Raw genomic sequence first — 27,820 nt, 5'->3', positions numbered from 1 at the left:
TTATTTATTTCCCTGAAGATCTTTCTGTGCCAATGTCTGAAAGGAAAAAATATTAATAGTTACTCACAAGGAAAGTGAAATTCTTAATAAAGGGATTATATACAATTTATGTAAATTTAACACCATAATAAGTCTGGGCATTTCTAAATTTTATTTTAATAAGTTTTAATATAAAATATAAATCCTGACATAACCTACCAGAGCATTTGTAAACAAAAAACATTTACAGAAAGTAAACATGAAACGAAATGTAACATATTAAAATAAATTTATACTTTAACATGCTTTAAAGCTAGCTATACAGGTGTCCAATTAAAATAGACCATGACAAATACTGTGTTTGTTTCATAAACAACCAAAGAAGGTTAAAAGCAATTTGAAGTGCTCCAAAACAGTCTGAAAATAAATTTTCAATAATTGAATCCAAAGTTCTTGAGATCATAAAAATCTCTAATGAGAAAGTTTTAGGATCAAATAAAATAAAAGTATAATTTATGTTTATCAAAAACAAAAAGCTTTTAGCATCATGATAATTAAACCCCTTTAGTGCATGAGTCCTCTAATAACAGTTTCCATCAAGGGAATGTTGTGTGGTCAAGTTTGAATTCTTTTTTAACTGAGTTTGAAATTATACACATTCTCTTTGAATATAACTTACTGTATGTAGCACCTCGCTCTAAGAACTCAAAACTCTTCACAGATTTACATCCTGACCTCAGTTTTTTTGGTTATTGCTGCTTTGGTTTTTTTTTATATCTAGTACAAATCCATGTGAACAGCAAAAACCAATGCAATAACATGTGTACCATGTTACTACTGGTAATCAGAAGTTAAAGAATCAATGATGGCTTACCAACTCCAAAAATTCTATTTCTGTTTGGAGAGCTTCGTAAACACTTTGCATGTCATCTTCCTTATAAAGTTCTAATTCCTTTTTAAGTCTGTTTTAAATGAAAAATTCACCCTATTAGTTCAGCAATCTTGTATGATAATTTTTTTATTACATGAACGGTGGCAGGTCTGCAGCTCTATCGTCAGAATTTTAACTTAACACTAAAGAATTTGGAAAGGAATTTTAATTCTCTTTAATTCTGTAAGGACTACATAAAATTCTGTGAAAAACTCCCATAAATAAAATAAGGTAGACTGGCCCTAGCCAGTTTGGCTCAGCGGATAGAGTGTCAGCCTGCAGAATGAAAGGTCCTGGGTTCAATTCGGGGCCAGGACATATGCCAGGGTTGTAGGCTCAACCCCCAGTGTGGGGCATGCAGGAAGCAGCCAATCAATGATTCTCTCACATCATTGATGTTTCTATCTCTCTCTCCCTCTCTCTTCCTCTCTGAAATCAATAAAATACAGGCAGTCCTCGGGTTACGTCGGACTCGATGTATGTCATTTCATGCATCTCCCATTTATTTATTAAAAAAAAAAAAGTTCCGTCAGTTCCGTCATTTCGATGTGCTTTATGTTTTTTATTATTTATTTACCACAAGTAAAGGTCAGGAATTGTTATCTTTCCTTTAAATTTTTTTTACTGTTTCACTTCATTACTGCTGTGTATGTGCTCCATGTGAGTGACGTAGGTGCTTATGTAGGTGGGTTCCGACTTACAGCGAAAATCGCGTTACATTGCACCGTAGGAACGGATCTCCAACATAACCTGAAGACCTACTATATATATATATATATATATATATATATATATATATATATATATATATATATATAAAATAAGGAAGACTGAATAAAAAACTTAATAATTTAGGGTAATTAAGAGAGCAACATGGTTTGGCAGGGAATCTACAGTACTATCTGATGGCCTCTAGTTTAGTCTTGGCCACTACCAAGCCAAATAACCTAGGCTATGTCATTTAGCCTCTCTGAACCTCACCTGAGAATTTTAAGTGCATTAAAAACATGACCTCTAAGATTTCTTCTTGCTCTAAAATTAAAACATTAACTTGATTTTACACATATATCATAAAAATATATTTTGAGTGTGAAAAAGTAATATCAATGTTTCTTTTCCCCAATTAAGCCTTTAATTCTTTGAATATTCTGAAATTAATTTTAAAAATTATTTTATGCACATTTTTATATGAAAAATAGTGATGAAACAGTCTTCCATTTTTAGCATGACTAACATTCTTTCCCAAAAACAAAACACATAAGCAAAAGCCATGAGCTGTGACTGGAGAGGTGAAGAGCCAGGGCCTGAGACTGGGCAGCTAGAAGGGAGAGGCTGCCCTGAGAACAGATACTAAGAGCAACACTGCTCTCACAAACCTAACCAAGCTGGGCCAGCCACAAGGTAAGCCCTATCCTTAAGGGGAGAGTGCCGGGGTCCTAGGCCAGTGGCACTCCCTCTAGACTAGCAGAAGCAAAGGAAAATCCTCTCTGAAGGAAAGTTTAAGGTTATTTAGGCTCATAGGCCTCCCACAGAGAAAGATCAAACAATGAGTTTACAATCAAAGATCACCAAGTACCCAAGAAGCAACCACTATAAGTAAAGGTCACTAGAGACAATAAACAACAGATAGGAAGAACTACAAGTCAATAAGAAAAAATAACACAATTGAAAACGGGCACACACACACACACACACACACACACACATTTACCAGATTACTCACAAAAGAAGATATCCAATGGCTAATAGAATATGAAAAGGTGCTCAACTTCATCAAGGAAATACAACATAAAAGCACAATGTAATGCCACCACACACCCACCAGAATAGTTCAAATGAAAAACAGGAAATACCAAGTGTTGACAAAGACATGCATAAACTAGAATTCTCAGACACTGCTGGCATAGGTTACCATTTTCCATTCTTCTACTTTTAACCTATCTGTGTCTTTATTTTTAAAGTGAGTTTCTTATAGAAACTGTATAGTTGTGCCATACTCTTTTATCTAACATGATGATCTCTTTGAGTTGGTGTATTTAGAGCATTTACATTTAATATAATTATTTATTTGGCTGGATTAAAAATTTTGCTATTGTTTTCTATTTGTTCCACCTGTTCTTTGTTCCTTTTTTCCTCTCTTTTTTCCTGTTTTGGATTGCTTGATTTTTTTATGCTAGTATTTTATCTACTAATTGACTTGTTTTTATACATATTTTTAAAATTTTATAATGCCTATGCTGAATTTATAATACACATCTTCAATTTATTACTGTCCACTCTCAAATAATATTATACAGTCATACTTACAGTATAAAACCTTTACAACAGTATGTTTCCAATTACTCCCTCATATTTTTTTCACATTGTTACCACATAAATTTTTCTTTTACATTTACTATAAACATAAATCATATTGCTAGTATTTTTGACTTAGGCTCTTATATTTACCTTCAGTTCAACAATTTCTGATGCTTTTATTTCTTGGTATAGTTCTGAGTTTCTATCTGGTATCATATTCTTTCTTCCTGAAAAACTTACTATAGCCTTTTTTTTGTAATGTAGTCTGTTTTCAAAAAAGTCTATACACTCATATTTGTTAAAAATATCATACTTTGTCTTCATATGTAAAACATATTTTCATTGAGAATTCTGAGTTGACGACTCTCACTTGATAGTCATTCGTCTCTTGTTCTACATGATTTCTGATGAGAAGTCTACTGTAACTCTTATATTCATTCCTTGTATGTAATGTCTTTATGTCTTTTCTTTTTCTGCCTTCCTTCATGATTCCCTCTCTATCTGTGTTTTTCAGAGGTTTGAATATAATATGTAAAGATGTTTGCTTTTTTAAAATGCTGCTTGGAATCCTCTGAGCTTCTTGTGTCTGCTTTAAAGTATTTCATTATTTTTATTTATTGATTGATTACGGTATTACATGTGTGTCTTTATCCCCCCATTGCCACCCCCCCCACCTCTCCACCCCCACCCCACCCCCCCACCCCCGTTGATGCCCTCACCCCCTGATGTCTGTGTCCATTGGTTATGCCTATACTTTTATAATACACTCTGCCATGGTCTCTAACATTATGGATGTTAGAAACGTACGGATGAATCTCAAACACATTACGCTAAATAAAAGAAGTGAAACAGGAGATCATATTGTGCCTAATAAAAGAAGTGAGACAGGCTAGCTACCATATTTATCACTTTCATGACATATTGGACAAGACGATCTACGACTAGAAAGTAGATCAGAGACTGGACGAGGACTGTGGGCCTTGATTATAAATGGGCAAGTGGGGACATTTTGGGATAATGGCAGTATTCTGTTTTGATTGTGATGGTGGTTGCATAATTAAGTGTGTTTGGCAAAATTAATAGAATTGCATATTTAAAAGGGTGAATTTTATTGTATGTAAGTTATACCTCAATAAGCCTGTCTTTAAAAAATGACAATGACAGGAATCCACATTCCTATAAAATAATGGCAACCACCTAAATAAAAACAATCCCAATTACAATGCCAAATAATGCCACCTATAAGCCATACTTACAAGCTAATCAAGAAACATGTGATATTACAAACTTGAAATTACACTTAAGTACAGAAATAAACAGGTTAATCCCGCAGAACCAAATCTGAAGTCTACACCAAAGCGGAGACTGAAGCACAACGAAGTGGAAGAGGAAAAATGAAAGGGCGTGCATGGGGGGTGATGTAAGACAGGTTAAATGATCCTCAAAAGGAGAAAGTCCTACCCTGCGTGGGAAAACACTGACAACAGGCCTGAGGCCTCATGGTTGAGAATACTGGCTTTTGTCAGATTGAAGGAAATGGGTTTTGTTGTTGTTGTTGTTGTTTGTAATATATTTCTATTGATTTCAGAGAGGAAGGGAGAGGGGAAAGAGAGAGAGAAATATCAATGATGAGAGAGAATCATGCATCAGTTGCTTCCTGCACACCCCACACTGGGGATGGAGCCAGCAACCTAGGCATGAGCCCTGACCAGGAATCGAACCCATGACCTCTGTGGTCAGACTTTTTAATATTTCCTTGGGCTTGGGAACGAGCAGGCTTTCTTTCAAACTCTCCGACCTCCTTCCCGGCTTCTCCCGGCTTGTGTTCATGCCCTCTCCATCCATTCTCTTTCCTGGATTTTCTGAGGCTTGTGCCCCTCCCCTGTCCGATCTTTTTCCCACTTGTGCCCGCCCCCTTTTATGGTCCCCATTGTGGCTCCTACTGCACATGCACTCAGTAAAAGGAAAAGCCCCTCACCGTTTTCTCCCTCCCACATTAATCCCACAGAACATGCTGGTCACACACACCACCAACATCTACCTCCCCCACCCTCCAACCTGGCCCCCACCCTCATGGCTGTGGCCGTAAAGCTATCTTTCCTGCCTAGTTGACGACGGGCGGGATGTTTTGCTCCATTGGGCTGAAATATGCTAGTTACTCCCCAGGGTGACTGCTCCATCCCTTCCCTCCTCTTTTGTTAATTATCTAACTAACTGCCCGCTAGAACTCTGCAACTGCCTACTCAACACTCCTATGTGTACTTAAGGCTCCATTTCAATATATTTATCTTTTCAAATAAAATGGTAGGGCTCTTTCTTCCCACCATATCCTCTTTCAGGTCAAATGGACTACAGGTCCTATAAGATCTTTCATGTCCATCAGAATTGGGTGGTGACGACGTTCGCTTTTAGTTAACAATAAGAATGAGAGACTACTGAAATTAAGGAGGGCGCTTAGAGCAAATTATAGGAAGTATTTCACTGTTCAGCATATAATCAAGCTGTAGAATTTAGAACTGCACTTAAAGATTGCTGTTGCTAGCTTTAAAAAGAGGCTGATGATAATGGGATGAATATTAATGCGGTTGCAGCTAGCCAACGCTATATAATGGTAAGCAGTGCATAGACTAACTGCCTATCGGAGTCAAGATGGACTTCCTTCACCTCTGCACAATAACTAAGGGCGGCCTGCCTTGGTTACTGTCACCTTTCTTTGAATCAATTAATGACGAGGATGGCCAACAAGGCTAGCTAGTTCAGCAAAACTTACATTCATTGTGTTTTTATCATTTCGTGCAGCCTTACAATTTTTTTCAGTGTCATATAAAATGTCCAATTTTGTTTCTAAGTGTCATAGAAAAGCCTTAACTGAATGAACATCCCTTTCAGCCACAGAGCTCTACAAAAGTACTATTTAATTAGAAAAAAGTTCATCCGAAGTCTTAGTGCACCAACGCAAATGCTATTAAGGTTTAAGTGTATTCCATCACAGTCTTTTGTTTCCATCTAATAGTGATTATGCAGTATTGTCTCCTAGCTTTTCTTCTGACTAAAGTGTATCATATACATGTCCCCCAGTTAATTAAGCATGCCAATTAATACCATTTCAGATACCTATGTAACAGGGCTAGGTGGCTACACCACAGTTAATCAGCCATGGTACAGCATTTAGATCGTCACTTTTCTTTTCCTACCATAAATAACATTTCTGTGAACACTTCCGTGCATAGTGTTCCTTCTGTAGTTAGAATTATTGTCCTTAGGAGAGAGCTCATAAGTGGGATTATGGGGTCAAATGGCATAAACATTTTAAAAATGCCTATAATTTATATTCCAAATTACATTCCAAATATATGCAATTTATACTGCCACAACAATGTATAAATTAGCTCTGTACCACACCCATGCTAATTTCAATTATGGTCATTTAAGAATGTCTCTAAAAATTTGATAGAAAAATTATATTGAGTGGTTTTAATTCGCATTTAATTGATAAGCAGTTTAACAGAATTATCTTATCTTATTCATCTTGGTATTTCCAGTAATTTGCAGAGTGCATGATTCCAAGTGGCATTTAATACATGTCTGTTGAATATATACATTAATAAAGAACTATTGATTTCAGTGTTTTCTTATTGATTTTTGTCAGTTGATTATTTGATAAACTGTTATCCCTTGTTAGTAATAATTACTATAAATTTCTCGAAGTTTATCACTCTAAGTTGATGACTTTTTTAACACATGGGATCTTAAATCTTCTATGTTGAGTCTGTTAATCTTATCCTTTTTTGTTTCCTTAATTACACCAGAGGTTTAATAAGTGGTCCTTTCTACTTTTTGCTAGTTTTCCTATGACCCGATGGGTTTCTATATTAATTTATATAAAAATTATTTTAGTGACATTTAAACACAAAACACAATTTTAAAAGATATATGGGCATCCACTTTCATATACAATTTATTCTGAAAGTTGAATGTGTCAAAGCAGAACTTCAGTTTCCTAATTATGCCTTCCCTCCGTCCAGGCCACCAGCAGACAGGTAGCAACCTTCACAGGTGTGCAAGGCAGCACCAGCGAGATCCGCCATCATCTCCTTCACCTAAATCCTGGGCTGGTTGGATTAGGCAACTCCTTTTACCACATATTTTCTATCACCTTCCCCACTCTCATATCAAAAGGGGTTGTTTATAAAGGTAAATAAACATATGAAAATTTAAAAACATCTTATTATGACATCAAAGATACCAATGAATTTGGAAATGATTAATATTATATATGGCTCGTGCAATAAAGAAAATTATTTCAAAGTTTGGGGATATTTACAACCTGGCACATTTAGATCAGAATATAAATTCTAAAATAATCAATTGATTCTACTGTCAAAATGTCTCTTGTACTTACATAGAAACTTTAATGCCTATAGTGTGTGGCAAGAATTCACAAAACGGGATCTCTATTAGCTTGAAAGCTATATAATCACTGCTGTAGAGACACTTCCGTTAGTGAATAAATAATGAAGCTTTACCAGAAAAGATGCAGTCCACAGAAATACTGAACAAAATACATAGCTAAGAATAACCCTAGAATTAAGTGGGAATTTTCATATTTTATAAAATTTTTAAGAAGAGATGATATGGCCGTAACTGGTTTGGCTCAGTGAATAGAGTGTCGGCCTGTGGACTGAAAGGTCCCAGGTTCGATTCCGATCAAGGGCATGTACCTTGGTTGCGGGCACATCCCCAGTAGGAGGTGTGCAGGAGGCAGCTGATCAATGTTTCTCTCTCATCGATGTTTCTAACTCTCTATCTCTCTCCCTTCCTCTCTGTAAAATCAATAAAATATATTTTTTTTTTAAAAAGAGAGAGATGATATGGGTTAGACATATAATTATTTTTGGCTAGTATTTTCCAGAAACTTTAAAACTGAGATCCTGTTACACTTGTCCATTTTGAGCTCATTCTTGATGGCAGAGAGAACTGCAAAGTAAATGTGCATTATTTTCTCAAAGTAGCCTGGACAACCCTTTCTACTACTCTGCTAAATGATGCTTATTCTAAATAATGTTACAGAAACACTCCCCTACATATTTAAAGATACATGAATTAAAATGTTTCTCATTATGAATATTTAGAAACTCTTGGTGATCCATCGATGGGAGAAAAGTAGCATAAATATGGCATCTCTATACATTGGCATTAGATAATGAAGTTGATTAGTACAAACTAACATGGGATAGGGCTAAGTAATAAGGCAATTTTGATGACAGAATCAATTAATTGTTTTAAAATTTATATTCCAATATAAATGGGCCTAGTTGTAAATATCCCTAAACTTTGAAATAAGTTTGCTTATTCTACGAGCCACATATAATATCAATCACTTTCCAAATTTATTGGTATCTTTGGTATCAGAATAGAATTTTTTTTGTACAGTTTTCATTGCAAATATGCTCTTTACAAAAACATTCTGTCTTCAAATGTACAGAAGAAAATATCCCAGGCTGATTACTATGCAGTTTCACTTCTGTAACAAACTTCCTGTTGCCTTGAAGAATCACAAATATTGCTTATTAAAAATGTAAAACCATTCTACAATGAAGTTTTGTGAGTAAGGACAATGCCTGAAACGCTTCAAGTTGTCCAGATATTTACCACTTGAAGTAAATAAAAAGTTGTGACCTAGAACTATATTTTAGTGACTGGTGTTGGATAATAAAAAAAATAATAGGTGTTCAGAGTCAAATCTATCACATTCTTCTTTCCTGCTTCTCTGAGGTCACTCACCTTCCAGAGCTGGGCTTCGAAGGCTTGTACTCCTAACCTCTATGCGTACTTGCTCTCAAGGCCCTGAGCGCTACCATCTCTGTGCTGCCTGGACCACATGAAAGAACTAGCTCGTCACAGCTTTACCCCTTCGGGAAGCTTCCGAGGAAGCCTCTGGCTGACGTGTGGAGCAGAGCAATATTCTACACATTAGCTGCCTTCACACCTGTTCATGAATGAGCCCACACACTCCCATGTAGACTCTTAAATAGACAGACATCTTGGTATTTATAAAAACGGAAAGATCACCTACAGCAGAGATCATGAAACCATCGTGAGGGTAAGTACTGTTCTCTACTTTCATGGACGGCATCAAGATAGAGTTTAACAAATAACCTAAACATTGCAAATTAACTTAAAAAACACATAATAATTATAAAAGAATTCAGTAATATAGATAGAATAAAATATGTATCAAAATTTTCTAACTGCCCAGCCAGTGTGGCTCAATGGTTGAGTGTTGACCCATGCACCAGGAGGTCGTCGGTTCGATTCCTAGTCAGGGTACATGCCAGGGTAGTAGGCTCCATCCCCAGTAGGGGTTGTGCAAGAGGCAGCCAATCAATATTTCTCTTTCATCGATATTTCTATCTGTCATTCCTCTCCCTTCCTCTCCCTCTAAAATCAATAAAAACATGTTAAAAAATCTTAATTACTAAAAGTAGAAACAATACGCTCATTGAAATGAACTAATATTAATTTTTTTATAATTGCTGTCTTACCAACGTTTAATAAAAGTATAATTATAATAACCTTAAAATAAAGCCAGTTGTTCAATGTGGACGATTTCCCTCATATCCTTGTGTGCAGGGGACAGTCGGCAATAATGTCTGGAGACACTTTTAGGCATCACAGCTGGGGGTGATGGGTGCTACTGGCATCTAGTGCATAGAGTGCAGGGATGCTGCTAAACATCTTACACTACGTAGGACAGTTCCCCGCCACAAAGAACAACCTGGCCCCAAATGTCAGCATTGCCAAGTTTGAGAAACCCTCCTATCCACCTATAAAAATAACAGCCATACCAGTAGTAGCTAAACCTGAAAATTTAAGGAAAAGGCTACTATTACAAAATTTAGTATACATTTGAACAAAAAGATGAAAAAGACTATTCTCTTCCAAAATTTAGGGATAAAACCAACTGAACTTTAATGAGGGCCTTCATGATAAAGTTGCATAAATGTCACATCATTGCTTGCCATCATTAGTGTCTTGTTATGAACTAATTTATAGGACCGAAGGCCCTCTTTCCTAAAAATTTTACACTCAGTACTTTGACTCTGCTCTTCACACTCAAAATAACTTTTACAGACTATACCAGCAGGGAAACTAAGGTACACATATCAGAGTTTAAAGTAGGAATTGATAAATATTGGCATTTCCTGTAATAACTCCAAAGAACAGCCTGGGTATATGGACCAATGCTCCTTTCTTCCCAAAGTCCCTCTTTGGGTAGTCAGTAAGGGAAAGTACGCTCTAACAGACTCTGTGTGGTTAAGTTCAACCCAGGGCACAGTTTTATGATGAGTGATAAACCCACCAAACTGGAGGTCCTATCAGAAGTCCTTACACTACTAGCTATGATACCAGTGGGCATTACCATTTTTAAAAGTGTAAAAAAATCAATGAGCAGATTGTCATTACAGAAACTCATTCTGCATCACACATATCACCCAGGAGATTGATATTTCATGCTTACAAAACTTAACATAAAATTAAATTGCAAATATTTTCTCATAATCTACTAAAATTATGGCCTAAGGCGATACACTACTAATATGAAGCATTTGTTCAGCTCCAGTGGACATATTTCCTATATGATTTATGTGAAAGAGGGCTTCATTTGCTTCTTCAGAGATTCAGTAATGAGGTTTCTTTGGTTATTCTAAGCCTGGTTGAGTCTAGAAAATATAGAAACTTCTCTAAATTAAACCAGCAAACATAACACTGAATTATTAATAAAGAATAGTCAAATTAATAAACTGGGTTTTCTTTTTCCTCCTTGTGTATATGACTATTTCATTTTAAACATCAGCCACTCTTTCATTATCCAAACACATAAAAAGCATCTGAATATTCCATACAGAAAATACAGCTTCATTCTTTAGGCACAAAACCAGAGTAACAAATTCCAAGCAAAATAGTAGATGGTGACTTCCCTCCCCACTGAAAACTAGAAAGATAAAAAATAATTCCAATCATTTCCAAAAGAAAAGTCAGGGATAAAAGAAAGGAGAGTTGTGGGACCAATCTTTGTCTTAATCCATTAGGATGTGAATAACACTGAACACAGGAGGTATAAGAAACGATAAAACTGATTCCAGCATTATCAACTCAATGCATCATGAAACTTATATGAAGCACTTTCTAGCTAGTGACATGCTTGCTTATTACCACATTTCAGAATACACAGAGAAAAAATAATGTCTTCATCTGAAACTGTAAAAAATCTATGCAGTTAGCTTTATGCTGAAATCTATCTGACAACTTGAAAAATTACCAGATTTTATACCAAAGTGTAATGGGCAATTCTTACCGTAAGCATTCAGCATCATTTTGAGGCTTTTCACTGATTTTTATTTTTTCTGCCTCTAGGTATTTGGTAGTACAAATGGCTTCATTCTTTTTCTCTTCAAAAACTAAACAATTAAGAAAATTCTTAGTCTTTTAAAAATTAAACATAAAGTTTATCTTTACTCATTCATAAGAACAATCCTAATTTTTGCTGCTTCATATAAAATGTATATACTAATGATTTTTATTTTTCTACTTTAATATAGCAATTAAAGGCACAAAAATGCTATTAACAAAACCTGAGACATTAAAAATATCTGCTAAACATCTTACATTACGAGGACAGTTCCCCACCACAAAGAACATCCTGGCCCCAAATGTCAACTTCCAAGTCTAAGAAACCTCTGGTGGCTCAGTTGGTTGGACCATCGTCTATACACCAAAAGGCTGTGGGTTCTACTCCCAGTCAGGGTGCATGCCTAGGTTGAAGGTTTGATCCCTGGTGATGTGTGTGGGAGGCAATTGATTAATATTTCTCTCTCACACCAATGCTTCTCTCTCTCTCTTTCTCTCAAAAACTATTGGAAAAATCAGATCTAACACTGATTAATTCAGTGTTTTACCTATTTCTTTCTTTATACCAATAATAGCACTATATCCCAATAGGTTGATACATTTTGAAAGAATAATATGACCCTATCTTTTGTATATGAATATACTCATTGGCAAAATAAACGAACACATAGAGTATGACCTTTAAGGTTTCTCTGCAGAGTAAATAGTTCCTGCATTAATTCACTCTTTTGTTTTTGAAGTTCTTTTAACTGGCCACTGTCATGTTCCATTGACTGCATTTCTAGAAACAAGTAAACAAAAAACATTATTTTAATTACTTAGGCTTCGCCATAAATGTCAGCACTTCTTAACTTTTTCTGCTATAGTAAAAATGTAAGCAGCATATCATCAATTTTAAGCCTGGACTGGCTTCCTTGGCCACCTAGGAATTATTTCTAACAAACTGACCAGGATTCTTTTAAGCTCCAACTGGATACAAATGAATGTTAGTTGACAGTTAGACTACTAACAGAGAATTCAAAATAAAGTAATATCACTAAGTAAAACAAACTTACCAATGAGACAAAAAGAACACTATCTTTCATAGCTAAAGCATATTTAGAGTGATTTTATATAGTATTCACCAAATGGCTACAAGGTTCCACAATAATGCTAATATTGTTTCTTCTACCTGGAATGCCTTCCTCCCTTTATTCCCACAGCAAACACATTTATATTTAAATTTTTATCACAAAAGGGTGTTGCATCTTGTCAAATGCTTTTTCTGTGTCTTTGATTACTGTTATATCTTTCACTTATGTCTTGATTATATCCATGTCTGTGAGTATACTTATAATATTTATAAGAGCAATGTTAAAGTCTTTCTTTGCTTACTGCATCCTACCTGTCATTTATATGTATGTTGCAATTGACCTAATTTCCTCCTTGCTATGAGTTACAATTTGCTACTGCTCCAAATGTCTAGTGATTTTTTATTGAATACAAGACACTGTGTTTACTATTTTGTTAAATGTTTGAATTTTGCTATCTTCCCCTAAACTATGTTGATATTTGTTATTTGGCAGGTGGTTAAATAACTTATGGATCAGGTTCAAATCTAGTTTTTAACAGTGAGTCTAGAATAGCCTTAAACCTAGGCTAATTTAATCCTACGATGAAGGCAAGACTCTTCTGTTTAGTGAGATCTTACTATTCTGACAGCTTAGAACATGAATGACTGTTTTTCCTTATAGGAATGTACACTGCGGTATCACCAATGCCTATAATAGTGCCTGATACACAAAAAGGTACCAAAAAATAAATCATTACTGAATGAATATACTAGACACATTTTAGAAATACACTGGTGAGTAAAACAGACATAATTCCTGTCCTTGTGAAAGTTTACACCTTTGTAGGGGAGACAGTTATGAACCAACTAAGTATGTAAGTAATTACAATGCTCTGAAGAAAAAAAAAAATAGAGACCATGAGAGAATAGAATCAGAGAAACTGACCTAATATGGGATGGAGGAGGTCTGTGTCAGAGATGATTTCCACCGGCCGTAACATTTGAGCTGAGATCAGAAGAATGACTGCATTAAGTAGATAAAGAATAAGAAGGGTGTTCCAATAGAGCATATTCAAAGGTCCTGCGGCAGGAGGAAGCACAGCACAACCTAGAGCATTGATGGCGAACCTTTTGAGCTCGGCGTGTCAGCATTTTGAAAAACCCTAACTTAACTCTGGTGCCGTGTCACATATAGAAATTTTTTGATATTTGCAACCATAGTAAAACAAAGACTTATATTTCTGGTATTTATTTTATATATTTAAATGCCATTTAACAAAGAAAAATCAACCAAAAAAATGAGTTTGCATGTCACCTCTGACACGCGTGTCATAGGTTCGCCATCACTGACCTAGGACACAACAGAGGTCAGTGTGTCTTCAGCACAGAAAGCAAAGGCACCGGTGAGGCTGGAGGAGACAGGCAGGAGGTTGTGCAGGGACGGCAAAGCAAGTTGAGGTGCTTGGTTTGCTATGTTTATCGTGATATTTTTAAACAGAATATAAATAAAGTAAGAGGTTCATTATCATAGGCCAGTAGTAATATAATAATTTCTTTAAAAATATATGGGTGTTAATGTTTTGGCACTTTCAAGGAGTGAGAACAGAGTCTAACTCTGGGATTAAAAAATAAGTCCAGGAGGATGTCTGGCAGTGGAAAACACTCTGAGAAGTGGAAAATAATAAAACAGCTATGGAGTTTGAAGATGGAGATTATTCAAAACCCAGAAAACTGGATGACTAACCACAGTTACAGGCTAAAAGCTCCATGGAAAATGTCAGAGGGGGAAGCCAAGGGAAGAAGGAAGAGGCAGGAGAAAAATCAAGTGTCAGGAAATAACAGATGTGGTGGTACGGATTAGAGGAGGGGATGGAAGAGCAAGCCCCGACAGGAAGGAAGACAAATGGAAACTAAAACTGCTCTGGGAAGAAACTGGCTCTCATATCTGCTTAAAATTTGAACAATACGAAGGAGAGAGAAAAGCATCAGAGACATTTCACCAATGAGTTGTTTCAAACCTTGAAGGCACTGATCATTTTAGTATTTACATTTTTCCAGCTGGAGAAAAAAGGAAGCATTTTACATTCTTTCAGTTGACTCAACATAACACTCACACAAAGATTAATCTCATTTATAAGTATTGGTACAAAAATCTTAAAAAAATATTATCAATTCAGAATTCAGAAGTACGTTCGATGACTAAGAGGCCACAACTAAGTAAGGTTAATAACAGGATATTTATTAATAAAATTCACTATATTAATAGATTAAAGTGGGAAAAGCTTATATGATCGCATCTAAAGGAGTATGATGGAGGAGGAGGGAGGGAAGGAGGATGGGAGAGAGGGAGAAGAATCCTCACAACAGCCTTGTTAAGGTCATTATTAAAATCCCCTATCTTTAAAGAGAGGGAACTGCGACAAAGAAAAGTCAAACATCTTGCCCAAGATCAAGATCAATTAAGTGGTGAAATTACAATTTAAATTCAATCAGCATAACTTAAACATTTATAATCTTCAGGATGGTGGTTCTTATATGACATATGCCTAGTAAATATTACCTATAATAATAAAAATTGTCATATGTAAAGCACAATAAAATATTCATAACAATAGCTCTAAGTCAGTGATGGCGAACCTATGACACGCGTGTCAGAGGTGACATGCAAACTCATTTTTTTGGTTGATTTTTCTTTGTTAAATGGCATTTAAATATATAAAATAAATATCAAAAATATAAATCTTTGTTTTACTGTGGTTGCAAATATCAAAAAATGTCTATACGTGACACGGCACCAGAATTAAGTTAGGGTTTTTCAAAATGCTGACATGCCGAGCTCAAAAGGTTCGCTATCACTGCTCTAAGTCAATAAAAATGTTAAATGTGTTTATTATTCTTCATTGACTAAATGAATCCAACAGTACATTTTAAAACAACTTCCATGAAAAACTCATTTTCCATTTAATATCATTTGTATTTTCATTCTCTACTTCCTCAACCACCACTCTATGATACTATTCATGACATCTTCTGATTGTCAAATTAATTTCGTATTTTGATTCACACTCATTTGCAAACAACTTTTTTTTTGCTTTAATTTCCAAAATATTACTGTCTACTGGTTCTCCTCTTTGACTACTCTAATTCTTTTTCTATTCCTTTCCTTAAATTCTCTGCTTTCCTAGTTTCTAGCTTTAGTCTTTGCTCTCCTCTAGGCTCCCTCTGCATGTTTGCTCTGCATGATGTCACCAACTCCCCTGGATTCAGTCCCAAACCTAATACTCTAGCTCTGCTCTCTTATCAGCCTCACAACCAAATTTCCACCTGCCTTCTGGGCGTCTCCACCTGTTTATGCCATAGACATCTCCACCAAAAATATCTGAAGCCAAGCTCAATTTCATTAATGCCAGATAAATGAGGTAATATTATATAGTCATACCCTTTTTCAAAATGTTTGCCTGGTTTTCTAAGTCAGATATTTCAATCTTGACATTTTCTTTCATCAAAAGCTCTCTTTTCTTTGTTATTTCATATTCATTATTGAAGTCTGTAATTTCCTTAATAAATTTTTCCTCCTCTTCTATCACTTTTTTCGTAGTAGCCTCCTAAGAAGCAGAAACAAAAGATCAAATACAAGAAGTAATTGCAAAAATATTTTTATTTTGTGATTTAAAATGCAATCATTCGAAGTTATTAACAACAAAATATAACATTATACTTCTCGGTATTGTCACAAAAATGCTTTACTTCTCTGGTGATATTCATAAAAAACTAAAGCTATTATGTAATAACAGCCAACTATTTTCACATGAAAGATTTATTTGTAATGTTTTGGGAAAATTATTGATGTAGAAACTCTACCACTCATCATTATATATGTGTTTGTTTCTATATTAAAGTTATAATCATATATTCCATTTTGCCACTGCACTATAAATTTGGTAGTAAAATAATTAAATGACCGAACTTGAATATAAAAATCTATATGCAAAGAAATTACTGCCTTATAAAAAACAGAGACACAAACGAGGAAATCAAAGGAAACCTTTTAAAATGTATACAATGAAAGCAAAATTATATATTCATTTCAAATTCAGTTCTAAATAATAGCTTCCATTTTTATGAATTATCAACATGCAGTAGAAATAAGAATTTCCAAAAACTTTGGACAATGCTAGAACCTAAACTTTTGATACAGCTAGAAGCCAAACATTACTACATTTTTCTATTTTTTTTCCCCTAGGAAATGCCAACTGATTATGAGCTACATTTGGAAACTGGCCATGCCATTCATAAACCACCGGTCGTTGATTCTGTTGACTTTAGATATATATTTTTAATATTTTATAATGTATTTTCTTTGAAATGTCAATTAATTACAAGTTATGTTCCTTAACTGCCCCTGTCATTTAAAACTACTGTGTCTGTTGGCTCTGACTTATGATAAAAAGATAAACAAAATCCATCTTTTCACCCACATCCATAAATATGCCTACAGTGCAAACCTCTCTGCTTTTCAAAAGCCTTAAAACCAATGTTCAGAAGTCTGAGCAATTCAAATCAGTTTCACTGTTTCTTTCATGCTATTACAATTACAAATAATTTGCATACTGTATCCTTGCCAATAAATACTCTTTCAAACTACCAACTGTTTTTAAATAGCACTTAATACTTTCTGTATCTGACAGGACTATCTGCCAACGTGCCTGTGGGTAATTTTCTAAAAGTACACCTAAATGTATTCAAATAGACACAGTTAGTGAAATAGATTTCTCTAAGTGGCTGGAGACTTACAAAGGTTTGGAGAAGCATACTCCTTTGGTTTATAATTTCACTGCACTGTCTTTCTAAGGCATTTTCATGAGTTTTCAAAAGCTGTAAGAGGGAGGATTTTTCACAAAACTGCTGAACCTTAAAGTAAAATAAAAAAAATCAGAAATCCAAATGAACCAATTATACATTTTAGGGTACCTTAGTTAATAGAACAGCTCTATATAGTATAAAACATGTTCTGTACTATCTTCAAATACAAATTATAATTCACATTAAACACCTTACTTAATATGTACTATCTTATAATATTTTGTAAGTGCTTTATAGTTATGGTATTTATAATCTCTTCCCCCAATAAAACTATAGGCTTCTCAAGCGCAGATAATCTGTTTTCTTTTTCCTTTCCAATATCTAGCACATTTCTTCACTTAGGCACTAAAGGTTTTTGACTACACACATGGAGATCTGCTTCAAGACAGCCTTAAAAAGAGAACAAGTTTCTGTTCTCATCACTCATAAGAAAGATATGGATGAATAAATCATAGATATGATATGACTAATAAAATAATGAAATAAAAGCTACAAACCATAAGCAAAAACTGAATCCCATGGCGATAGTTATATATTAAATAAAACATAAATCTGCTAAAATCCTCAAGTGGGTTTTGAGAACTTATTTTTTACTTTAGTACCGCAATTGATTCCAACTAGCAAGCGATATAGTAAACATTAATATTAGACATGTAACTGTTATTTTATTTGGGCCATAAAAAATAGCATCTCTTGAGACCATGTATGTTGAAATAAAAGTCAGAAGGCTGTGATATATAAAAGCTAAAAACGATGCTGGGCTGGAAATGCCCTTTCCACAATGTTCAGTACTGGCCCTCCCTCATAAGAAAGTATCACTCCTAGTTTGGGGCTATTCTTATCTCCACAGAAAAAAAAAATTTAATTTAAATTACAGAAAGCAAGATTTATGTTAGCTGTAAGTCAGGCTGTGAGAGACAGGCTGTGAAATCTCTGCCCTAGAAGATACTGAATAGTCAAGAGCTTAGAAAGAGTCCAGTCCAAAGGCAATGGGCCTAAAAGACATTGAAATGATGTGGCTCAAAAGTCCTACAAATATTGGCATTTTAAAAAATAGCCCAAATTAAACAGAAGATATGATCTCACACATATATTACCATAGCACATCTGCCCACACCTTCAGTACCTGGTGCTGTTCTCATCAACTCTGTCTTAAGAAAGACATCAATAGAGCAGTGGTTCCCAATGTGGGCCACAGGCCCACAGGTGGGCAATTTGATTTTTTATTTTTAAGAGGCAATTTGACTATTCAACAGTGAATTTTTTGCGCTTCTTAAGGTCCTAGGGGCCTTGTATACAGTATATAAATATATATATTGTGACATATTTATGCATATTTATGCATTTTAGTTCTTTGAAACTTTATTTGCTATTTTTTCATATCACTCATATTATTAATATTTTTTAACAATTTTTGAGTGATTTCTTCCTCAATACTTCAACTGTCCTTTTGTTCTTTTATTTTTCTCTTTCATGGATGCCATGTTCTTTGGAAGCTTGTGTAGACTAAGTTCATGGCCTTTGAGGCTTCCTCCACGTGAATAGGAGTCCACTTTTTGAATAATAAGAATTATGTGTCACAGGGGGAGCATCAGGATTTTAGAGATGTTCAGGTGGGGCATGGCCAAAAAAAGGTTGGGAACCACTGCAACAGAAGAAGATTATTAGAGAGGTGAATTTTACAAGGCCAAAGGAAATCAGAGAGTACTTTTAAAATTGGGGGAAGTGAGAATGGGGCAGTTAATATTTCACTGTCTGATAATACAGATTAGAAAACATCTGTTCGCCGAAACCGGTTTGGCTCAGTGGATAGAGCATCGGCCTGCGGACTCAAAGGTCCCAGGTTCGATTCCGGTCAAGGGCATGTACCTGGGTTGCAGGCACATCCCCGGTGGGAGATGTGCAGGAGGCGGCTGATCGGTGTTTCTCTCTCATCGATGTTTCTGACTCTCTATCTCTCTCCCTTCCTCTCTGTAAAAAATCAATAAAATATATTTTTTAAAAAAAAGAAAACATCTGTTCAGATCTATAAAATCATATAGAAATTGGTAACAATGGCAAACAAGAGTCTGATCATGAATTCCATCACATTTATTGAGAATAAAAAATACTTCAAAGCTATGTAGTATATATTATTATATAAATGCAAATAAAATGAGTTCCAGAGAAGTCAAATACCTTAACAAAGGTTACATAATTAATTAGGGGCAAGCCCAGGACTAAAATAGGGATCTTCTGACTTCCTTTCTTATAAATCATGTTAACAAGGAAATATTAGAACTATTTCAAAGTAATAAATACTTCTGGTATCAGAAAGGGACTTCAGTTCCTGATAATAGTGTAAATTGAAAGAATATAAGTTTAAATAATTATCAAAGAGTAGGTCCATCCCAGTTTATTAAGAAGGTTGCTGGCGTATGTATCGAAATCTCCAAGTTGCTATTATGGATGGTAACCAGGAATGCCTACAAAAATGCTTTGAGACCAAATATTGGGCTGGATAAATTTTGGTTTCATCTAATAAGGTATTTCATATATCAAGCCTGTTAGAATCCAAATTCTTGAATCCTGATTCTATTTCTGCCATTGATCTGTTGTAAATGACCTGTGTTGAAACACACAAGTTGACAAAATACTAGTTATCAAACTAAGAAATTTCACAATAAGACTTAAACGAATTTATTATTCAAGTTCAGAAATTAAGGTGTTCTGTTCCAGCTATCACCAACTAAAATCTAAATCACCACTAAGCTGACATTCGCTTTCTAAAAAGGAAAATAAAGAATATTAAAGAAAACTATTAGCACTGAATTAGAATATTTTATCATAACTTGAAAAATAAGACCTATATACTCAAAACTGAAAAGTAGACAGTTGTTCAAAAGAATGATAAGGAGGATATATCTATAATACCCCTTTCTCTAAAATCCTATGTGAATTATCCATTTTGAGGTCTTTTCTGCTTTTTTTTATTATTATTAATCAGCCTACTCATCTTTATCCCCTTTCTGTCTTATACTATCCTGTCTTTATCCTTTACTTCTAACATTTTCCTCTTTTAATCTACCTAAAAAAAAATCCCAGACAATCAGTAACTATGGAAAAATTACAACAACATTCATTTTAGAGCAGCATAATAGAGACAGAGGCACGGGAGAGCTCAAGTCAGGACCGTCAGAAAGAATAGATGCCTACATATGCTGACTACATGTTGAGGACAGCAATTCAGTGAGGGCTGCAGACCACATGGGGTCTAATATTATTAATAGTCTACATATTTTAATGGAATAAAGGGACAAAAACTTTGGGATCTGCCCAGTTCCTCTCTACCAAGTATAAGTTACTAATTCTTAAGGACTGAAATAGCTTTTCATGGCCACCTATTTGCAAAATGGGTTTCTCATCGTTTTTTGTTTGTTTGTTTGTTTCTATTATCACAACTAATTTCTTAAATTATTCTTGTGTTTGAAAACCAGATTTACTGATATGTAAAATTTAGGTAAATATTCCTGAACATACTGATAGGATCACAAGATGAGGTAGGTCATTTCACAGAATAAATTATCCTCAGAAAACTCTACCTCTCTTTTGTTGCAACAGTGATGGGTGGAGATCAGAATTGGGAAGATAGTAGAAGAGACGTAAAATCATGACTTAAATATTTTTGAAGTTACTGACTCTATTTCCTAAGTTACGCAGGGACCCCAGGGGGCTACAAACAATAAAGAGAAAAGGGTGGAAGCCCTCGCAGCAGTAACACAAATTTCTCTTTCTCATCGCTCTCTTTTCTATGACTACAAATGAAGAAAAGTATTTGCATGCAGCTTTAAAGTTACATTCTCATATGAAATAGCCAAGCTTTGTCAGAAAATATTGCTGTTACGGAAAATTTTCATTTATAGCAGTGCCAACCCTGGATAATTCTGCTTCTCTCAGCAAAAAAGATCTTTTTCCTTTCCCTATTTTATTCCTCTTGGGATATTTGATTTTCAACAGAGCTTACAGTTTTCCCACTGAGCTGACTTATCTGGTCAACTGGGTCAGTTTCAGCACAGCCATGACTTGTGACTCTTCGTCACTCTTGCTGCCTGGGTGCCTGTAGGTATTTTTCTACTATAAGAACTTGAAAATCTAAAGTGACTGAGGTTTTAAAATTAATGCTTGTGTCCAAGTAAGCAAAGCACAGAGCTACTCTTTGTTCTGGTTCTTGTTGTTTAAAATAATCTCAGCCTTTAGAAACTGACATTGTGCTGATTAAAAGCTCTGCAATAGTATAGGAGGCAACTTTACATAAGAAAACAGAGAGAGCTATGCAGATTTCATATTTGTAAGATCATACCAATTGGGGGAAAATGTGTTTATTATCACTAAGACAAAAGACATTTTAAACACTAGAGTACATCAATGAATATTTGATCAATAGCAGATATTAAGGTTTTTTAAAAAGTTAGATCTATTTTTTATAAATACATTTCTTCACCACAGATGCAATGCCTAAGGAATAACTCACTATGACACAGTAACCCTAATATAGTAAGGAAAGTTCAATATTAGCACAGAGTAGTCCTTACTCCTTTCTCCGTGTCCAATCTTATCTCCACCGGTCTCCTCAGTCTCTCCTCTCCAGCCACACTGTTTGTTATTCCTAGAACATACTAGGAATACTGCCCAAGGCCTTTGCACTGGGTGCTCTCTGCCTGGAAATCCCTTTCCCAGCCTCCTGGTGGCTGGTTCCTTTACCTCAGTCAAGTCTTTGCTCATCTGTCACCTTTTCATTGAGGATTATCAGGATGCCTGGTAAGACCATGGCTACTTAAGTTTGTCCTGGAAGTTCTTGTTAATGCAATAAGGCAAGAAAAAAGAATAAGAAATATAATTATACAAAGAGCTGACACACAATTCTCTCTCTTGTTTGTTTGGGCAAATGTCATTATTATATACCTAATAAATTTAACAAAATCTACGGAGAAACTGTTAAAAATAACAAAATAAACAACAAAAACTAAGGACTGTATCTTTTCTAGTTATCAATAATAAATTTTTAAAAAGCATGAAAAAGATCCCATTCACAACAGCAAAAACAAAATAAAACACAAAAGCTTAACAAGAAATAGAGGTGAAGAGAAGCTCATGATAAAGAGAAAAATATCATTTTAGAGTAACAATCTGATCTATTTCCTACTGTGATGGTCACATATTTCCCATTCCTTCCTCTTCTCTATCTTCTCCTGGCTATGAATATTGAAGCAAATTAAGACAATAAAAATTCACTCCCATCTTTTGACATGTGGGCTTTCTGTCTCATGTAACTGTACATTGCCTATCATTTATAGGAGAAATGAACTATATTTAAAGCCATGTAACTAGTCTGAATCAAAGAAGCTGAGGTAGGCAGCCTTTCAACGTATCCTGAAATGTTATTCAGACAAAACAATTCATAAGACCTCATAAGAACCGAGGGTTATGTGAGAAATTCTTTCCAGCAGCATGAAGATCACAGGCACAGCGATACGTACCCACTTTGCCCTTGACCTCTTTCATTCATCTTTTCTGAACCCATCTGGATTCCAAAGTCCATTGCCAACTTTCCACCCTTGTCAAAATAACCCTCATTCTCCAAAAATGACTCTTCCCTTTTCCTCAAATAAAACTCCCATTCCCAGAGACCTGCTGATTAAGGAAAGAGTAATAAAGCACAAGTATTATTTTGTGTTTTTATTTAATTTATCTTTATTGTGGAAAGTATTACACATGTCCTCTTTCTTTCCCCATTGACCCCCTCCACTCCACACCTGCCTCTCCCAGGCCTTCACCACACTACTGTCTCCATGGGCTCTGCAATATGCATATAAATGCCCCAGTTAATGTCTCCCTACCCCCTACTCCACCCCTGAATGATGCTTCTTAAGCTGACTCTTATTAGGGAGATACTTTTAAATAAGGTGACTTCTATGTTATTTGACAACTCAGGAGGTAGTATCTAACCTTACCTATCATTACAGCTTCCTATTCTGTCACGAAATAAAACAATGGAATGCTTACTGTAGTGATTTTTCATGTACTGCTTTTAACAGAACAATAAAATGCCACCGATTCCTTAAAATATACAATTCCTCTTCATAATAAGAAAATGTGGCACATGAGCAAGAAAAGATCAGACCTCAGTCAAGTACTAGTATACTGCAAGAATACTAGAAATTGGGTTGGAGACCTTAAATAACATTAAATGTAAGCAGGATATAAAGTTTTCTTTGATTAAATTTAAATAATAAACATCTCAATTTCAATAGTATAAATGATAGTAATTTGTGATTTTGCTCTTTCCCTAATTAGGTAATAGAGTACTAATGGATATGAGATTGCCTGCTGCTCTGAGAAGCCTCTTAACTTTTATCAATTAAAGAAAAGGAATGTGTACATTTTTAAGTAAGGCAGTAAAAGAAGGCACCTTGAGTTACTTGTTTATTTCAATATAATTTTACTTTAAAAATTCATAACATTTAAGAAATATGTTTTTATTGATTTCAGAGAGAGGAAGGAAGAAGAGAGAGAGAAACATCAATGATGAGAGAGAATCACTGATCAGCTGCCTTATACACAATCAAGCCTGCAACCCAGGCATGTGCCCTGACCAGGTCGAACCGTGACCTCTTGTTTTATAGGTCGATACCCAAACACTGAGCCACACCAGCCAGGCTAAGAGTTCATAATATTTTATTATTGTTAAGATGTCTACTGTAGTAAGTTAAAATTGGGAAAAGAAAAAACACAGACAAAATCACCTCTGACTTTCCTCCATTTACTTCCTCTTCAGAATGGATGGTGCTATGTTAGGTTTGATATATATATTTATAAAGATTGACGATACACTATTTTAACGATACACCATTTTCAAAACCTAACACATTCTTAAAGGTGCTTAAAAGAAACTACAAATATTTTGAGATTCCTTAATTTTGATTTGCTCTGTTATCAGTGCTAGAAAACCTCTCCGAAACTCTAGGCAAGCATCAATGCAAATCCTGCTCTTGTCTTTCTGTTTGCATATTACCAATCCTAACCAGGCATACCGTGGCCGTCCAATTCGCAATGTACTCATACCATATAATATCAGACTTTTGCAACCACATATTTTAAAGAATTCACTGAGCCCTGAAAGGCAAATGCTATCATTCAAGTTCTAATTACATGCTACCTGGGTTTTACAGAACAAAAGAAAAGTGAATATTGTACTTCCTAAATACATTTTTTGACCACGAGCAACTTCTAAAATAAATGCTTAAAATATTTCTGAATGTATCACTGTACAACTAACTCAAGCACTGGCCTATTCAAATTATGTTCTAGTTTCTCTTTATGCTGCTTCTACTTGATAAATTGATCAATAAATGCCAAGTCAAATATGTAAGTAAATATATTTTCATTGTTATTGGCAGACATATAATTAATTCTGCGAATAAAAGAAACAAGAAATCAATTTATGATTACTTCTACAGTTCTTCCCATTAGTCACTTACATTGTAATTGTGCTTCCACTTTTAAAACCTTCATACACACATATACACACACACATACCATTTTGACTATATTATAAATCAAATTATTTAAATTACAAATTACTATTATATGAACTGTGACCCTCATATGTTAATTTTATTAGTAGGCTACAATTGTATTAGTACCCACATATATGAGCTCATTAAAAAGCAATGCACATTTATGAGAATATATTAATTAGTAATTTCAGCAAATGTTTCTAACAATGTTAGGGATTTGCTCTTTCTTATCTCAAGTATAAATATTTGAGTCATCATTTTTTATGTACGTGTATATATCAATAAGCTACATTTCTATTTTCCAGCAAAACAGCCTGCTAACAAAGAGTAAACCTAATTTTTTTCAAAGAAATATTCAGAGTAAATTTTTTTCTTTAACATTTGATTTGTTACCTGTCAGGTCAGTATCTTCATGAATCCCGGAAAAATACATTCTGTATAAAAACTTACACAAGTGACCTTTTAAAAATAATGCCCTAAACTAGATGTAAAAGCTGCAGATACAATATTATATATGAAAAAAGAAATTCAAGATGAGTTTCAGAAATTTGTTTTAATAAAATATGCTGTTGTACTTCCATTATGGTAGTTTGTGTTTAAGTTATATGCCACGGACAAGTCATTTAACCTCTTGGTTTCCTCCCCTAGAAAGAGGGACTAAGGATGGTACCCCATCACATGATTCTGCCAGGATTAATGGAGTAAATGCAGGTATAGCCTATGGAACAATGCCAGCATATAGGAAGTGCTCAATAAGTGTTAGCTATGCATTACCTAATTGTATACGTTTTGCCTATCACTTCTAATAGCTTCTAGTCACCAATCCTGAAAGTATCTTCATTCTTTTTAAAGAGAAAGAAAGCTACATTATGACATTATTAATGCTTTGCCCATTCTCTTCGCTTTCAGCACTGCTCTTAGCAGCTAGTTTATCCACTACTCACAGGCATATAGGGACCTAAGGTTTCACTAAATAACAGTTCCAAATTCTATTTTAAAAGACAGCACTACTCTCCCTATTATCTCATCATTGGTACTTACTAATTCACTTAAAACGCTAATGTTTTATGTGCTAGGCATGGGATATAGGCAGTGGAAATAAAGAATGGGTAAGGAAAAAATTCCAGATATAGTGCTTACAAAATAGTGAAGTGGATGCAAACACTGGACCTATGGTTTAATTGTAAGGTGGAAGGTAGTGCACTGAATGTTACAAAACATCTCTTCCAAGATGCCCGAGGGAGGGCTTCAGGGTGATGTTCCAGCAGATTTGGAAGAGCAGAAGCTCTTGCGTAGAGAGAGGATCCATGTTACTTTGTTCAAAAAAAAGAACTGGAAATTCCTCACAGCGCTAAGTTAAAATAGACATATTTTAAGAAAACAGACTTCCTCAAACAGATCTCCCATCCCCCACTGCTTGCTTAGTGAATCTTCAGGAGCTGAAGAAATAGTTTTGCATGACTGTCTGCCCCTGCCCATAGCAAGGCCTTCGCTGTGATACACCTGAGCGATGTTCCTCGCTCCCATCCTCCCAGAGCTCAGAGCGAGCTTCTGAAAATCACTTTTCTCACACAGGTTCCCAATCAAAAGCCTGCAATGGCTTACCCCCTCCCAGGCCTCAGCCCTCTGCTTTGGGAGATCTCTCTCCCTTCTGCCCAAATGCTCCCTAGCTCCTCAAGTGTTTCTCCTACGGCTTTGCCTCCCCAAAATTCTACCCACCGCCCCCTTCAAAAACCTATCAGATTCCCTCGCTTCTATTTAACATAACAACTTTACAAATGCTGCAGAAAAGGGAGAAATGCTAGTAGGAAACACATGCTTTGGCGTGAAAAGTTACGTCCAAAACGTGGGAGAGAGTTGAAAAAAAAAACAGAAGACAGAGACTCCTTTGAAAGTAACATTCAGTTGTTGCATCAACACAGTCCGCTTCTTACATTATTGATGATTCAAAGCGCATGCACCGCACCGACTGCTCACGGAATCATTCTTTTCCAATGACATTCCGCTCGCGTCAAGCTTTAACCATCCCCAACATGGACAGTGACCTCTTTATCGCTCACCCTGGTTTCTTTAGGACAAACTCATAGGAGACTGGACGGTGTCACTGGATTCGGGACTTTAAACATCCCCGGGGAACGGGGCACTAGCTAACCGGCCTGCCAGCCTGCCTCCTCCTGGGAGGGCAACGAGTTAGGTAGGAAAACCGCCTTCACAAAGTCAAGTGAAAACACCTCTTCCCGTGAGAAGGGAGCCCGCGCTCCATGGCCAATACCTTAGATTCCAACTTGATTTTCTCCTCGTTCAGCTCCTCGGTCGCTTTCCTCATGTGGTCCCGGCATCTGCTCACTTCCGCCCGGACTGTCAGACAAAGCAAAGGGCTCAGCACAGCGGCCTCCCCGGGCCCGTGGCTGGAGCCGGGGCTCGGGCACCGCTCGGCGGCCCTTCCCTCCCCTCGGCGGGCAGCCCCTCCGACTGCTCTGACCACCGCCCGGGGGACCGCCTCCCGCCCCGGGCCCCCGGCTGCTCTGACCAACCCCCAGGGGGACCGCCTCCAGCCCCGGGCCCCACGCGACCCTCCCGGTGCCCCGCGGACCTTCCCGCATCCGGCGGCGGCTCTCCTGGGCCAGGTGCTCGGAGGAGAGGATGTGCTGGAACAAGGACTCCAAGCTCATCGCGGCCCGGCTCCGGGATCCTGGTGTCGCCCTTAAATATTTTATAACCGCGTCCGAG

General features: G+C 35.9%; 1 protein-coding gene across 1 annotated transcript; it reads right to left on the bottom strand.

The window, feature by feature from the left end:
* Positions 1-27,820, bottom strand: CCDC172 (coiled-coil domain containing 172). Its single transcript, XM_006088155.1, has 8 exons — positions 27,684-27,820; positions 27,363-27,448; positions 17,466-17,582; positions 16,111-16,276; positions 12,300-12,401; positions 11,568-11,670; positions 854-941; positions 1-36 (listed from the first exon to the last, which is right to left on the bottom strand). The coding sequence occupies exons 1-8, from the start codon at positions 27,760-27,762 to the stop codon at positions 1-3; spliced, it is 777 nt and encodes a 258-aa protein (XP_006088217.1). The 5' UTR covers positions 27,763-27,820.

The sequence above is a fragment of the Myotis lucifugus genome, unplaced genomic scaffold, assembly GCF_000147115.1.
Source record: "Myotis lucifugus unplaced genomic scaffold, Myoluc2.0 scaffold_44, whole genome shotgun sequence".
In the NCBI taxonomy this organism is placed as follows: domain Eukaryota; kingdom Metazoa; phylum Chordata; class Mammalia; order Chiroptera; family Vespertilionidae; genus Myotis; species Myotis lucifugus.
The sequence above is the reverse complement of the archived record's forward strand: the minus strand, read 5'-3'. Positions and strand labels throughout refer to the sequence as shown.

Coding starts and splice junctions, on each gene's coding strand:
- CCDC172 (XM_006088155.1), bottom strand. CDS start 27,762: ATGAGCTTGGAGTCCTTGTTCCAGCACATCCTCTCCTCCGAGCACCTG. Junction 942..11,567: donor AATGATGCTGAATGCTTACG/GTAAGAATTGCC, acceptor CATTTAAAACAG/ACTTAAAAAGGAATTAGAAC. Junction 37..853: donor AAATAGAATTTTTGGAGTTG/GTAAGCCATCAT, acceptor TTTTCCTTTCAG/ACATTGGCACAGAAAGATCT.